Source organism: Malus sylvestris, chromosome 6 (assembly GCF_916048215.2).
Source record: "Malus sylvestris chromosome 6, drMalSylv7.2, whole genome shotgun sequence".
NCBI classification, from domain to species: Eukaryota; Viridiplantae; Streptophyta; class Magnoliopsida; order Rosales; family Rosaceae; genus Malus; species Malus sylvestris.
Window position 1 is genome coordinate 1,166,052 of NC_062265.1, and position 15,825 is coordinate 1,181,876.

The following is a 15,825-nucleotide window of genomic DNA, read 5'->3' on the forward strand; positions in this document are numbered from 1 at the left end:
ACTAGTAATTAACCCTCTTTCTTTAGGGTCGGTGTGGTGACCATTTCTCTTTTAGTTGTTAGAGATTGACAAGAAAATTAAAAAAACAAGGGAGAAAGGAGAGACAAAGAAGGGTGGAGGCATGATGGTAGGAGGGCATAGAATGGTACACATAACAAAATTTAAAACCAAAAACTGACAGTTTCAAGTTTTTGTTTCAAACGTTCTTCTTCATTTCTCCATCTTCCCCCGCAACACTCTCCCTCAAACTGTCTTCATCCGTCCATTACCCCATATATCTTCCCTCTATCACTAACACAAAAAATTATAACTAAAACTAGAAATGAAATGGTTGTCAAAATGTCCCTCAAGTATAAATAAAAATGACTTCAAATCTTTTTCAGTTCTTTTAAACCATCTATACCATAAGTGGCACAATGTAACAAAGAAAGAATATGATAAGATGGGAAAGTCTTCCCTGAGATGCTTTGAATAAATTATTTTCTTTTCTATAGTAGGAAGGAAAGAAACTGCCCAATCTAATAAATACACTATTCTTTTTGTAGGAAACAGAAGGACTACCATGAATTAAAAAGTGGGGAGTATGATCCAAAGTGAACCTGCAGTGCCTTTGTTTTTATAAAATTAAAAATTAAAAAAAAATTAAAAAAGATGCAACCTTCAAATGCAAGAAACAACAAAGCAGCATTTGTTCTAAGGGAAAAGCAGAAAGTAACCTGGCAAAATTAAGAAACAGAAGCTTCCCGATCCACATTTAAAAGAAAGGCTGTCATGAAACCAAAAAGAAACCTAAGCCAAAATCTAGCCTTATCCCAGAAGCAGTCCAAAAACTCCCCAACCTTCCCTCACAACTTAGGCTGTTTCCTTCCCCAAAAAGTCACTATGAAGCTGCATCTCCCCAAAAAGTCACTACAAATATAGGATTTCGCTGAGAGAGAGAGTGACAATGAAAACTCTCTGAAGTTCCTCTGAACATAGTGCACCAGTTAGGGTATAAACAAAACTTGGCCTCTACCATTGAAGGACCACAGAAGTATTCACCCTTCAACAAGCAACAATCCAAGCCAAAAGTTTAACCTCAGGAAAAACTTTGGCCTTCCAAATCAATTTAGTATGGATTGTAAATAGAGACAGTGCAATCAATAATAAAGGTAAATAAAGTAACACTAAAAGAGGGATCTCATGCCGATATATCTATCCAAAACAGAAACACTCCCTCTTTCCCTCTGTGAGTTGGAGCTTCAAACAAAACATAGTAAGGGATTGAAAAATGATTCTCCAAGGGCATTGCCATGAGCCTATCAGCCTACACAGGTTAACAGAAAGATAAAATTGGAAAAGCTTAATGAACACAGCCTAGAGTATTCTGAAGCAATTATCCATCATTCCGCTTGCAGAAGACCAGTTACAAATGCATTTAAGTCAGAAAAATAGCACAAGGGTGACTCCAAGTGGGAACCCCATTTTTCTGTACCCACAAGGAGGCAAAAGGTATTGAGAATGAACACAAACAACGTAAGACAGAAAAATGGTTCATCAAACTGTGGTCAAATTTACAAGATATAGGTTTGAAACTTTGACTCCCATACCTTCAAATTTATTACAGCAACCTTATTAGCTGGTGTTGACAGCTGATCACTGATGTAGGACATGGACCTTAACATTGGCTCCAATGAAACCCTTGAGAGCTGAAACTTAACCTCTGATTCAGTTGACGGTATTCTGCTATAATCTTGCAACTGCAGTGGTCATAAGAGATGTGTTTAAGAAAAAAAATATACGGAGAGAACACTCTTGCTCAGTCAGTTGTAAGCTAAGCTTGACAGTGCAAACCCGAGCATTCCACTAGTACAATGTTACATTATAGAATTAAGTGCAGCAATAATCACATATGAAGAAATAGCCTAAATAAAATAAAAGGATTTATGAAGATTTCATGTAACTCAGGCATCCTGGCTATGATTATCCAATACAGCAAACTTGAGCTAATTTTATTTGATAATATAAAATGTCACAACTATTTTTTCATTTCTTCATTTGTACCTTCAGGTTAATGACAGCTACTCTATTTCCTGGTACTGAATTCTTATTTTCCATGACCCAAGTCATTGACTTTAGACACGGAAGTACCACCTGCAAAAAATCCCAGATCAATGCTATGAACTTGCACTCAGAACAAAACGAAATAGAATAACAGAACCAAAATAAAGAATTCATTGGAAAGAATTATTTTCCATACCATGTTCTCTTGAGTACCATCATCCCGATGAAGAGATACAGGGGCCATCCGTGGCAAATTCAGGTCAGAAACATTTTGAGCAGGTGCACCAGCATCATTCAAATTAAAACGCCTCATTACTTCATCATGGCGTGGCCACAACGAAGGAGTCAAATCTGATGTTGATGTCGAGTTTTTTTTGTCATCATAGCCAGTCGCACTAATCTGACCGCTAGGAGGTGCAACTTTAGCAACATTGTTTTTCACAACAGAAACCTTCTTCCCACCCTCTTTAAGAGCAGTCATTGCTGCAATAAAAGTTTCCGTAGTGGTTGCCCCATCCTCTGCATACTTTATGGCTTCTCGACACAGATTGTTGTACCGTAAAGTTAGAGACTCTTGGCCATGTAACTCACCACTACGTTCATCTGGGTTAGTTCCATTCTTTGCATTTCTTGTCCATCGTTTCAAAATATAATGGGAAGGCAATGTAAGCACATTTGTTACAGTAAATACTGTCAAAACATGTCTACAAAGAATGCCTGAATACTCAAACATTTGACAACTACAATTAGCTCTCATCTCCGGATAGTTAAATGTAACGATGTATGCTTTGTTGTCATCTTCAAATTTCGCAACTCTGAATGTGCTAATAGCTCCATCACCTTCAATCCTATTTGCTGTGTACACAAAAGTCTCAACTAGCTCTTCTTGAAATTTTGCGAAAATTTTTCTTGTATAAAGATTGGCTGCCTGTTTCTCCATGGGTGATGGTGTTCTCAAAACTGGTGTTGTGCAAATTGTATCAAAGTCTGCTTCTATTTCCCTTTCAAACCAGTCATCCAAAGCTCTTTCATATTGCCTAAAAAACAATGGTAATGTGGTCTGTTGATTCACATAGCCTTCAAAAAAGGAGCCATCATACCCTTGATTGGGAGATATAGCAGCAAAAAAGGAATCCCGGAAATACACAGGTACCCATTGAGCGCGAGCATTGTATAATGATTGAAGCCAATCATTTCTCCTGAGGTCATATTTATCAACGATAGAATCCCACGACAATTCAAACTCCTCGACAGTTTCAGTCAAGTTGATACAATTATAAAGTTCCAACTGAAAATTGGGGTGTGCGTGGCATACATGTGCCAACCTATCCTGGCCTTCTCTTAAAACATGCCACTTGCTAATGCAGTGGCGGACTTCTGGAAACACCTGAGCAACTGCTATCTGTATGGTTCTGTCCTGATCAGTCATAATCGAAACAGGAGGGCTATCATTCATTGCTGTAAGGAATGTCTTGAACAACCAAATAAAAGATGCTTCGGACTCATCTAGAAGTAATGCACAACCAAACAAAACCGTTTGACCATGATGGTTCACTCCGGTAAATGGAGCAAATGGCACTCTATACTGATTTACTCTGTATGTGGTATCCAGTGTCACAAAATCACCAAAATGACAGTACGCAGTTCTTGACCTCGCATCTGCCCAGAACACGTTTGCCATGTGATTATCTTCATCAAGCTGTATTGCATAAAAGAAACCAGGGTTCTCAGCCTGCATTTTCTTGAAATACTCCAGCAAATTCTGAGCATCCTTCCCCAGTGTCCTCCTTCGACTACTAGGCCTAAGAGCATGATTGACTGTTACAGCATTCTTGACTGGTCTATTTGATTCTGCAGATGAAGTATTCCTAACTACACGGTTTTTCTCTACAGTGGCACGGTTACCATGGTTTCCATCCATGGACACATACATAACACCACTGGGAACAATCCCTACTCCTTGATAGGTTTCAGCTGCATTCTTTGCAGCACCCGCAAAATGCCGACGAGGCCGAAGGTATTGCATTTTACCAGGACTCGCTGATGCATGACTATGCTCCTTCACAAATTTCGTGGAAACCCACTTATCTTGACGCTTTAACTCTATCCTAAGCATTGCACCACAACTATCAGCATGCCTTCTTTTCAAACCCTCTCTGCCACATACAAACTCCCGAGCAATGGTTGTCCCATCAGGTTTAGAACGGCTAGATTGACCAACTTTAGAGCTAAAACCCAAACGCCTTGCGTATTCATCATAGAAAGTCTTGGCAGCCTCTTCAGAAGTAAATTCCATACCCACATATGGCTCGGAAATCCCATCTTCACCATGAGCCTCGGAATTTTCGGCATTATTCACTTCTCCACCATCACTTCGTTCAGCATCACCATCATCCACTATTCCATGATGCACCATTCCTTCAACATCAATCACTTCAACATCCATCCTAAACCCACTGTGTAATGCTAAAGAATACAATTCCTATCTTTCGAGCTAATAAAATAGCAGTGCACCATGTGTTTCATTAACACGGAAAATGTAGTTCAATCTGCACACAATCCCAAGCACACAAACTGGTTCATGGCTGAGCCTTAAAAGATACATGGAATAGATTATATATATCTTACCTAGAATTACAAAATGCAAACTTTGAATCGCCGAAATATCAATGGATAACGGAGAATTGTAATATCGACCAGAATTAGAAATATCCACCATAACGGTGCCCAGAACCCGAAATTCAAATAAAAAAAATGATGAAATAAAGGAAACCCCTAAAATTTTATCCATGAATGGCGTATTTGTAATCCTAACAACGCAATTGAAACCCAAAATTACCAAAATTAAGCCCTAATTTCACTCAACCAGAAAATTAACATCAACTAATGAACATAAATCAAAACCAACGAGTCAGCACAGAAAGAAGAACATAAAAATTCAGAGTCGCCACTTACAATTGGTTCAGGCTTTCAGCGCCTTCGCAGCTCCAATTCAACCCCGCGAAGCAATAGAACCGCTTTCAATTCCGCCATGAATTTGCCGACAACAATTTCATATAAAATTGGACGATGCCTTCAACTTCAGATTGACACCCCCAATCGAGCACGGCAGAGAAGAGCAAAGAAATTCTTCTTCCACCTCTGATTGGACCTTCCAATCCGCCGAGCTTTCTTGTTTCGGTCTCCTTCTCTAACTCTCCTTCTCTGTGTCAGTGCTCTAATTTCTGTTGTTTCTTTCTCCTTTGAGGTAGATTTTATTTTCTCTTAATTTTTGGTATTAATACATTTTGCAAATAAACATAAAAGAGAAACACATATGCGACACAATTACGCAAACACAAAAACAGTTACACAAGTGGGCATAATTACTAGTTAGTCTCGAGTCCGGTCGTACTTATGTTTTCGTACGCTCCTTGATACTCGAAGGGAGCTCAGACTCCAATTTTACGTTGATTTAATCACGAGTTAATGATTCAGTGGTAAATGACACATTACGAGATTTTCTTAAAATTACAAACTGGAGGTCTCGGGTTCGAAATCCGCTGTTGGTGTGGAAGCCAAACTTATGACTAGGAAAGGCTGAAATGCTTCTATGAGTTTTATCGACCTTCAGAAGAGATAGATAACCGTAACTTACCACCAATTGTCTCATTTTAAAATAAATAATTAAATAAATAATTAAAAATAAAAAAACACATTTCATGTCGATTTTTGAAACTCAAATTTCATTACATTACTCTTCAAATTCAATTTTCGATTCACTTTCTATTCTAGTAATATTATTCATACTATGTTTTTATACTACATTTCTATACCATCTTAGGGTTATATGATGTAGACAGTCACATCATTTGAAAATTTTGCAAAACCCAAGGAAATGAAGAAGAAAGACTTTTCGTATACCACAATCATTATTTAATTAACTAGTTTTTCTTAATTATTAGTTTATTAAATAATGAACTAAATTTAAAATTTTGATTAATTCAAATGATATGACTGTCCACATCACATATCACCTAAGGTGGTATGAAAATATGGTACAAAAACATGGTATGAATAACATTTCTCCATTAGGTTTGTCAATTATTTTTTTAATTCTTATGGGGCATGAGTAGGCCCACTAATCTGGTGATGTGTCTGCCACGTTATTGCCACTCTTGGAGTGCCAGGTTGCACTGCGTTCTAATTTCCTACATGTCTCTTAAGTCATCATCACATAAGCTCCAACTCCTAAACAAGATTCTGTTATTTTCTCGTTATCCATTCCATGGACACATAGTATAAAATATCGATATTATCGACGATATTTCGCCAATAATATCGTTTTTGTGAGATGACGATCTTTTTACACTTATCCAATTAATTATCGTTAATATATTGAGATATTATCGATAATATTGCGATATTGAGTATGAAATTGAGTATGCATCCGACGACAAGAGTCGAGAAGACGAAGTTGAGCTCATTGAGGTCGAAATTGGGGCGGGAAACCATATCACTGAGGACGCATGAGCTAACTTCGACCACCTCCTCCATCAGAACCTTGAAGGCGAATTGCGGATCGACGACGACTTGGGATCTCCACCTATTGAGAAACATACCCAGAACTCCGAATCTCGAAACTGACGAAGATGAGTCGTCAGAGTTCCCATCTCCACCCTGGTTCCATCCCCCGCTGTTTCCTCCTGCTCCTGCGCCGCCACTGCCATTTCCGCCGGAAAACGAAAGCTCTGGCTTTTGGACCCAAATGGGCTTTGGGACGAAAAAGAGAGGGCGATTATGGGTTTTGGAGTAGGGGAAGAAGATTGAAGAATTAAGATTGGCGATTCTGGGTCTTGAAGGTTTCGATCTCAACTCCGGAGCGGCGAGCGGCGTTGACGGCTTTCTCATCCTTCTTGGTGGCGACGTTGGGTGCCTTCTTCCTGATGACGACGGGCTCCCAGTCCTGCGTGATGGGTCCTCCTGACATGGCAATCAGCTGTGGGAGGGGTGTGCGGGGTGTCAAAGATTTCTGGGCTCTCTAGGGAGGATGTTTGGTTTTGGTTGCTATTCTAAGGTGGTCTAAAAGGGCTTTTGGAAGAGAGGCGAGGGGGGTGCATTAGGGGGGAAGGGAGGACACAGGTGGAAATGAAGGGCTTTTGGAATGGTGCGTTGGCACCATCTGAAAAGAAGAAGAAAAAGAAGTGGTGCGTTGGCACCATCTGAAAACAAGAAGAAAAAATGTTTGCCAAAAAAACAAAAAAAAAAGAAGAAGAAGAAATAATAATAAATAAATAAAAGGTTTTGGAATGGTGTGCTGCACCATGTGAAAAGAAAAAATAAAAATAATTTTTTAATAGAAACTTGTACAACGAGATTGATTAAAAATTTTATTCGAAATTACAAATAAAATTATTTTGTATTATTAAAAAAACTAATATTTTATTGCGAATTGCCAGGGGGGAGGGCTCTCACGCTGGAGATGCAAAATGCAGTTACTGTTCATTAAGAGCATTTAATGTTCACTGGGTGGATTGAATAATGAATTGCCTGGGGGTAGGGCTCCCACACTGGAGTTGCTTTAAGGTGCACACCCGGCTTGTATTTATCATTGGGCCTTTTTGCCCTTAGGGTCAAAATCGTCGATGTCGGTTTTTAGCATTTCGTAAGAAAATTTTTTGCTCACCTAAAAAATACTGAAATAATAATTTTTTTCTCTAATTTATTAAAATATTAAAGAAAATACAAGAATTAAGATAATTTCACGTAACAAGAATTTTACTATTTCTTTTATTTCTTCACTTACATGTTATCCAGGCATGTTCCTAATTTAAAAATAAAAAATAAAAACCCCCACGTTTTTTTCTCTTTTGCCTTCTCGCTCACATTTTTCTCTAACTTCTCTCTTTCATATTATATTTTTTTTCTTTTCAATTTTTTTTTATATTACACACAGAGTAATGTATAAAGTGTAAAATATTGTACTAATTTATTATATATAAATGATTATGATGTGTTTAAACTTATTTCATTAATTACTACATAGTTTCTACACTTACAATGTTTGACAGCTCGCTATATAATCAACTTAAAACAGTTAAATCCATCATGCAATGCATTTCCTTCCAATTTTTTGTGATAAACTAATAGATAATTGACTAAATAAACATCCTGCAAAGTTTCAATAAAAATTTCCAAGTTTTTCTTACAATTTCCGTGGTTTTTATTCAAATTTTATCGATATCGATAATATCCCGATATTTTCATCGAAATTTCCGTGTTTTTGGACTACCGATATTTTCGATATCATCGATATTTTATACCTTGCATGAACAACTTGGCCCACTGTTGTTGCATTTTGCAAAGCTTCCTCTGAATCATGGATTTGCCGAGGATTGGGACCAAAGGTTTGCCAGGAATCCAAGGAACCGAAGAGAGCTGGTATGACTCCTAACACTTGGCTTCAAACCTTGTCGATGGTCCGGTCGCAATAGTTGTTCTAACAAGTCCCTACTTACGCTTTTATCCACTGTGCACTGCCATCCTGAACTGAGGTGCCACTCACTAATATACACACATATTTATAGGCCAAGAAGAAACTCTCCCGAAACCTCTCATAAAACTCTCTAAGAACATGAGAACTCTTCCTCTTTTGTCCTTTACAACACACACATAACTGCTTTACATGCGCCTCTAGGATACTGAATCATAACTCCTAGATATTGGAGAAGAAAGTGAAAGAAAAGCGACAAAAAAAAAAGTGAAAGAAAATGGGTTTAAGGAGGAGGGAGGTTCGCTTCCATGTTGTGTTGAATACGGGCTTGGAATTCGTCTTCGACCCCTTGAGCACCCTGTGGTGGTTAACATGTTTTATTGTTGGAATACATGACTTTCTCTAATTCTTAAAGAAAAGAATTTGTGTTACTATTTAATAGTAGGATTAAGTACCTAAAACTCCTCAACCTTTTTAAACATTCCAAACAAGTACCCAATCTATTAAATGTCACATTCGTTAAGCCACAATTAAAAATCTGTTAGATTAACTAAGGTTAACTTTGTCTCCAAAACCAATAGAAGGTCATAGGAAGCATAACTTCCACCAACTAAGAGTCACCACCGCTCCCATCAGACTATCAACTCCAAACTCAATGCAAAACCACCAATTGCACCCTATAACTCAAGCCGCCAACATCGAGAAGAAGTTCATGGAGGTTGCTGAAATAGTATAGACTGCTATGCTGCGGTCACCACCATCTTCATAAAACTTTTATAATTAACCTATTCTTCCTAAACTTTAATTTTAGCCGGTTACTCCCTAAATTTTTATAAATAGCCAATTTTCCCCCTGGTGCTTGATTTTTTTAAAATTTTCATCAAACTTTTTATTCATTTTGGTCACGCATTCAACACATGACAACTTTATGGGGCAAAAAAGAGAAGAAAATTGGATGGATGAAAATTTTAAAATCTAACGCTAGGGGGCAATTGGCTTTTTATAAAATTTTAAGGGGGTAATTGGATAATTATAAATGTTCAAGGGGTAACTGGCTAAAATTAAAGTTAATGAGGAAATTGGCACCTCAATTCAAGTTCAGGGGCAAACCGATAAATAGCTCTTTAGGTTTTTCTTCAAAGATTATATCTACTAAAAATCACCTAAATTCCATATGATTGTTTGAATAAATAATAGTCGTTTTAGCTTTTCGTACAACTATATTTGTCATAATGATGAATTGAATGTCTAATTTCTTTTCAAGAATAATATGTGAATGATGAATTGAAATATAGACAATTCATGTCGTTAAAAAAAATTACAAATCAAGCACTATAAAGTGAATGGTAAAATGTGTGTTATAAGTGCATCTAAATCCTAACCCTCCGTATATATTAGAGTAGTGTCATTCATATACCTCTTTTAATTTTCAGTCGTCGAATCAAATAAATTAAAGAAAATCAATGACAAAAAACTAACAAAAATGTATGAGAAGTAAAAGTCGTGGGTATTGCACTATCCTTTATATTAGACAGGGACATAAAGTGTTACGTGGTCTAAACCATGAGACACGAGTGTGGAAAACGCAAGTTACCGTCTCTGAAATTCAAAGCAGGCAGCAATTACATGCTAAAATACAGCAGCAATTACATGCTAATCTACAGGGGAAGTCCAAATTCCCAATTCCTTAGTTTACGCCGTTGTTCTCTGCTGTCTGTAGTATTAATACAACAAGTGAGTCACTGTCACCGAGTCAATCAAACGCTAGACTCAGAAAACTGAGGAGGAGGAGCAGAGCGGATTGGCAGCTAGAGGGAGTAAAGCCCAAGAAGAAAAGCGAGTTGAAGAAAAAGCAACTCAGCAAATTGATTGGGAAGGATGATGGGGGAGTGGCGGCAGCAGCAGCAGCAAATAATCAACCAGAATTTGCAGAACCCAGAAGAAGATGATGGGGTTGGAAATGGAAATGGAGGGTTGTTCGTGAAGGTTATGACCGACGAGCAAATGGAGCAGCTGAGGCAACAGATCGCCGTCTACACCACCATTTGTGACCAGCTTGTCGACTTGCACAAGCAACTCTCTGCCCAACAGGATCTTACTGGTCGGTCTGCCCCTCTCTCTCTCTTCCAATCTGAATTGGGTTTGTTTTTTAATTGCTTTTTCCACTTGTGGTTAATTGGTTTTAATTCATGAGATTTGATCCAATTTTTCTTCTTTATATTGGGTTTTATGCATATGAGTATGACGATTAGTACTTTTCTCTTCTTTTTCATTTTTCAAGTAAAATGAGGAGCTAATTTAGGACTTAGGAGGCTGTATCGAAACTTCATTACTTGTTTTTGTATCTAAGATTATGACTTTCTGTGGTAATGGTGGAAAGGATTGTACTTGTTCTCGATTTCTGGGTGTTTTATGTGCCCATGGCCGCGGTCCCGTGAAAACCTTGTAACATGATAGAGCCACTTGGTTTACTTGACATACCAAAGACTTCCATGTAGGCTTTTGTAATGAATTTATTCACTTGCAAGTAATTGATTCATGGGGTGGGAGCACGAACACCGGTTCCTCAAGTTGGAGAAGCTTACCTCAAGCTTGGTGGATATATCCTCCTCCAACTCTTTCAGGAGTTCAGGTGGAAGGACCTTGTCAAATTCAGCACCTGGCGTGGCCCAGCCTTAACCTCCGAAATAAAAGGAGGATAAGCAAAAACAAAAAAATGTGGATTAGTAAATTAAAGTACTAGAAAAAGGTGGTGTTAACTAACTATGTACTGAATATTGGTACCTTCAGTATCATTAACAGAACTACAAGTAGCCACACTGCAGCTTGAAAGTGATCGGACTTTTATTGCTACACAAATTGCTTACCATCTGTAGTTTCTTCTGATCTTGAGTCTGCTGCCCAATAATCGGCGTTTCTGTTGTTTGATTATATTCACTCAATTACAACATAAAAGTGAAAGAGCAAGAGAAACTATCTTGTTTAAAAATATTCAAACTTGTGTCAGTCTTGTCAAATGAATAGTTTTTATTTGGTATGAGCTTCCATTCCCTACTATCCGTAGTCTCACTCGTTCGGGAATGAGTCTTTTTTTCCTTCTCTTTCTTAGTTTTTCTCAAAGTCCAGGAATGGGCTGGGGAACTCTTGTTACAATCCACATTCGTGGCATCTGGCGGCCTCAAGATAACATCCCAAGAATAAAATTCAAGTTCACTTCGTTTGTTTACAAACTTGGTTGTTTCAATTTAGGATGATCCTATTGTGGTTTGGTGAATTTTTAAATTTTCGAAGTTGTGTTTACTTGTGAAGGTTTTTTTGTGGAAGAAAGTATTTTATTTGGTGTGGCCTTCCATTTCCTATAATCATCAGTCTTTCTGTTTCAGGAATGAGACTGGGGAATTTTTATTGTGATCCATTCATGGCATCCGGTGGCCACAAGATAACTTCAAGGCAGCGCTGGACCCCGTCACCCGTGCAACTTCAAATCCTTGAGCAAATTTTTGAGGAAGGCAACGGAACTCCATGCAAGCAGAAGATCAAAGAGCTAACCATGGAACTCACACAGCATGGCCAGATATCTGAAACAAATGTCTACAATTGGTTCCAGAACAGGAGAGCTCGTTCAAAAAGAAAGCAATCCATGACCGCGCAAAACAATGCAGAATCAGAAGCAGAGCCAGAAGTTGAATCTCCCAGGGATGAAAAGACAAAACCAGAAGACATCTTGTCCTTTGACAACTCTGCACTGAGGGCTGAAAATATGTACCTTCAAAGCCCGGAATTAGGTACTGAATTATTTTCTTGGATGCATTGTCTAAAGAGATACAGAACTTAGAATGCACAAGCATGCTCTAACATGTTTGAGATGTGTTTTTGCAGGATTTGGAAATTTTGATTGGTAAATATCATATGGAAGTTCCACCAAGCTATATATAAATCCTTATGACCGGGCTGAAGACCTTCCGTATTCGGATGATGCTGTTAATGTTTAACGCTCCTGCTATCGTGCTTGAATAGAATCGTATCAGATTGCGAGGTTGATGGACTGTATTTTATCGTAGAAAAGATCTTTTCATTGAGGGAGCATATGAAACACATATTACATCGCAAACATCTACATGTAATGTATACATAAAAAAAGAGTTTTATGTTTTTCATGATTTTCTAATATTATTGAAGGTGTAATATTTGTTGAAGACAGCATGTATTTATGGTTACAGTCTGATTATAGTGAAGATGTAATATCCGTTTGTTCGTCGAAGGTAAAAAGTGGTGTGAATGATTTACAAAAACAGTTCATGACGGAGTCTTGAAACTTATGATCAAAACTGTTAATATTATTAAATAAATACATAAAAGTTGCCCTAGGCTTTCTACTACTATGATCCTATTACGCTGAACTGCTTTCTGGAAAGGAATTTTGCCATGTAATTTGGCAAAATTACCGATCTATCTTTCTGCTGGTGGATTGGGATTAGGGCCTGATCTTTAACCCGACGCACATATCGGCCCAACGCACATGCCGCTATGGGATATGAAATTGTTTTCTTCTGGGATGTGATATTCATATATCCCATTTTACTTCTTACATATCCTTTTAATATTTAGCTGTCGGATCGGATGAATTGAAGAAAATAAACGGACAGAAATTAATAAGAGGCATGTGAGAAGTAAAATGAGATGTGTGGATAGCACATCCTTTTTTTTTTCATAACGATTCGATTCACACGTGTCCCTCTCGTCTCTCTGCGAGTCGATTCCCTCACACAATGTCTACTTGTCCTCTCACCAGTAGCGAACACTACCTACTTTCCTGCAACGAAGAAGAAAACTCTGACAACATTCCGCCCGCCATTCCTCTCACTCTGCCGACTTCGACGATGATGATCTAGAAATAGACGATAGGTGTAGCAACATCCACACTTGCAAATCAGTTGTCAAGTTGAGTGTAGTTTGAATTTGTTTGTCTTCTAGGTGGTACAATTATGAGGAACCACTAAGATTTTCTTAAGGTAGACTTTGGATGCGATTCATAACTATCAATATTCTTTGACTGAAGTTTTATTGGTTTTTAATTTTTGATTGAAGTCTTTGAAATTAATATGATAATTTATTTCTATGTATGTTATTATATTTTTTAAATTAAAAAATAAAATTTATAGTTGTTTATATTAATAAGATTTTAAATAAAAACTCATAATTTGTGGGATTATAAATATTAAAATATAAGTTATACTATTGTGTGTGTGTGTGTAAACATGGGTACATTCATCAAAATTAACAAAAAGATTATTGTACCAAAACATGGGTACATTCTTCAAAACCACACAAAAAAAAGTAATAGATATTAGGCTTATTAGCATTAGTAAACATCTTCGATTAAACTTGACATGGATACATTTTCAAATCAAAAGAAAATAATGTACCCATATAAGTTTAAAAATGGATTAGAAAAAAAAAATTGAATAGATTTTATATTTAAAAATGGTACATTTTACATATAACAAATTGGTATATTTAAGATTGGCTACATTTTAAGTTAGTGCATATAAGATTAAAAAATTGAAAACATTTTATAAAAAGCTAACGGGTACAAACTTATTCTAATTTTTTATTTATTTTGGAAATGTTTTGAACTGAAAATTAGTTATGAGTTTAATAAAGGTGTGAGTATCAAAATTCTAAATCAATTATTATTTTTTATTTTAAAAAATTATGTAACTGACATGTAAATTTATCATTACATTAATGCTAGGAACTTGAATCAAAATCTGAAAACTAATAAGGTTTTCGTTAATGAACATTAGTAACTAGAGACCGGATACTAATTTTTCCATTTCTTAATGGCAAACCTTTTTCCCTCTGATGGCTGCCTGCCCTTGTCTGTGATATGTATTATTTGATGTACTCCATGATGTGTCGATGTTTTAAAATCTGATATAGAAATGAGGCTTGCAGAGCTGTTCTTCCAGATGCATTTGCTTGCAAAACAAAAATGTGTCGTTGGGGGCTTGGTGTTGAAATTTTTACCATTGGAAATCTAACGGCCCAGAAAAAATAGCCGTTGGAAATCCATCGGCCTTGAAGCAGCCATGTTGCTCTTAACTGAGTGGGCTGCCATGTGGGCCCCATCGTTTGAAATGTTGTCACGACACGTCCCCTACAAGCGGGCCCCATCATCTGAAATGTTGTCCACGTGCCTGGCACAAATTTTTTTACAACGTGGCTGACGTATGTCTGACGTCACATTCATCCAGACACTTGGATGTTGGATTTTCACTTGACTTCTTGCTCGGGCTCCCCTTGAGCCCAATTGCCCTAGAGGGCTGGAGGGGTTTGGGGGCGGAGGGAGGCAATGAATTTCCTTGCCTATCAACATGGCAATTGACCACATTGGAAGTGCTCTTAATCATATTGTATCATGACATCTAATTAGATATTGAATTGTATAAATCATACTATGGCTCTTCTAATGTTATGGAATTACAAACTCATGCAACTCAGCTACAAACATGATTTAAAGGAAATATGACCATATATAAAAATAAGAACAAAACAACACAATTAATTACGCTTTGAACATGATTTAATATCCTCATTTTCTATATCTGATTGTTTGTCAGTCCTTTTAATAAACAACATATTAGAGTTTATATGAAAATTTACTCTTAAGGTTATGTACATTTTTTTATACCACAACTCTCGTGGGGGAAAAAAATACAAAACCCTAATTATTCGAGCTTCCTATTGTGTTTTGTTTACCTTGCTTAGATCTCTAGCAGTGCTTGACATGAAAAATGGTTTGAAATAGGGCTTTTTGGTAACTTCCTTAAAGGAAATGTAAAATAATCATATTGATGTGTGAAAGTGAGAATTAATTTAAAATATGTTTAGACGGATTTAGTGTGTGAAAGTTTTACTTTTACTCGAGAAGTTTCGAAGGAAATTTCAGATATTTATCATCTCCAAAAGAGACAGCACAGTACCCTTCACCACCAAACAACAATTTTTGCTGATAACAGCAAAAACGAACCGTGTTTTATTATTTTACTTTTAGTTACAGTTATTTTTATGTAGTTACAGTTACATTTATTGTTTCTTTTATGGACTACTTTGGTAGTTACAATTACAGTTACAATTACAATGATCGTTTCTTTTATTTTTATTTTACTTATTTTTAAATCTAATTATATGTTTATGTTGTATTTGTATGTACGCACAAAAAGAGCCTTATGTATGTGCAAAAAGATGAGCATTATGTATGAATTGCTATTCTCCACCATAACGTAAACAAATGAAAAACCAAGCCC

The 15,825-nt window shown here is 36.9% G+C and overlaps 2 protein-coding genes across 4 annotated transcripts in view; one reads left to right on the plus strand and one right to left on the minus strand.

Moving 5' to 3' along the window:
* Positions 1–5,336, minus strand: part of LOC126627350 (protein FAR1-RELATED SEQUENCE 3-like) — a 52,136-nt gene extending 46,800 nt beyond the window's left edge. Inside the window, exons 1-4 of one of the 3 annotated variants that reach the window (XR_007624979.1) lie at positions 4,999–5,332; positions 2,240–4,592; positions 2,044–2,133; positions 1,590–1,739 (exon numbers count right to left, since the gene is read on the minus strand). Coding sequence is in view for 2 of the 3 variants with exons in the window: in XM_050296818.1 (XP_050152775.1) it covers positions 1,590–1,739; positions 2,044–2,133; positions 2,240–4,489 (2,490 nt within the window). In the remaining variant the exon portion in view is untranslated. Of the gene's footprint in view, positions 1–1,589; positions 1,740–2,043; positions 2,134–2,239; positions 4,593–4,998 lie in introns of all 3 variants that reach the window. The other 2 variants (XM_050296818.1, XM_050296817.1) reach the window with 2 other exon arrangements.
* A 4,755-nt stretch (positions 5,337–10,091) lies between these two features.
* Positions 10,092–12,784, plus strand: LOC126627202 (WUSCHEL-related homeobox 8-like). The gene is made up of 3 exons (XM_050296647.1): positions 10,092–10,616; positions 11,899–12,300; positions 12,395–12,784. Exons 1-3 carry the CDS (start codon positions 10,394–10,396, stop codon positions 12,415–12,417), a joined length of 648 nt encoding a protein of 215 aa, XP_050152604.1. The 5' UTR covers positions 10,092–10,393; the 3' UTR covers positions 12,418–12,784.
* The last annotated feature ends 3,041 nt before the right edge of the window (positions 12,785–15,825 follow it).

Bases quoted from the DNA above. Each gene is read 5' to 3' on its own strand.
- LOC126627202 (XM_050296647.1), top strand. From the start codon at position 10,394: ATGATGGGGGAGTGGCGGCAGCAGCAGCAGCAAATAATCAACCAGAAT. The intron at 10,617-11,898 runs GTCGGTCTGCCC...TTTCTGTTTCAG, and splicing joins TGCCCAACAGGATCTTACTG to GAATGAGACTGGGGAATTTT. The intron at 12,301-12,394 runs GTACTGAATTAT...GTGTTTTTGCAG, and splicing joins CCTTCAAAGCCCGGAATTAG to GATTTGGAAATTTTGATTGG.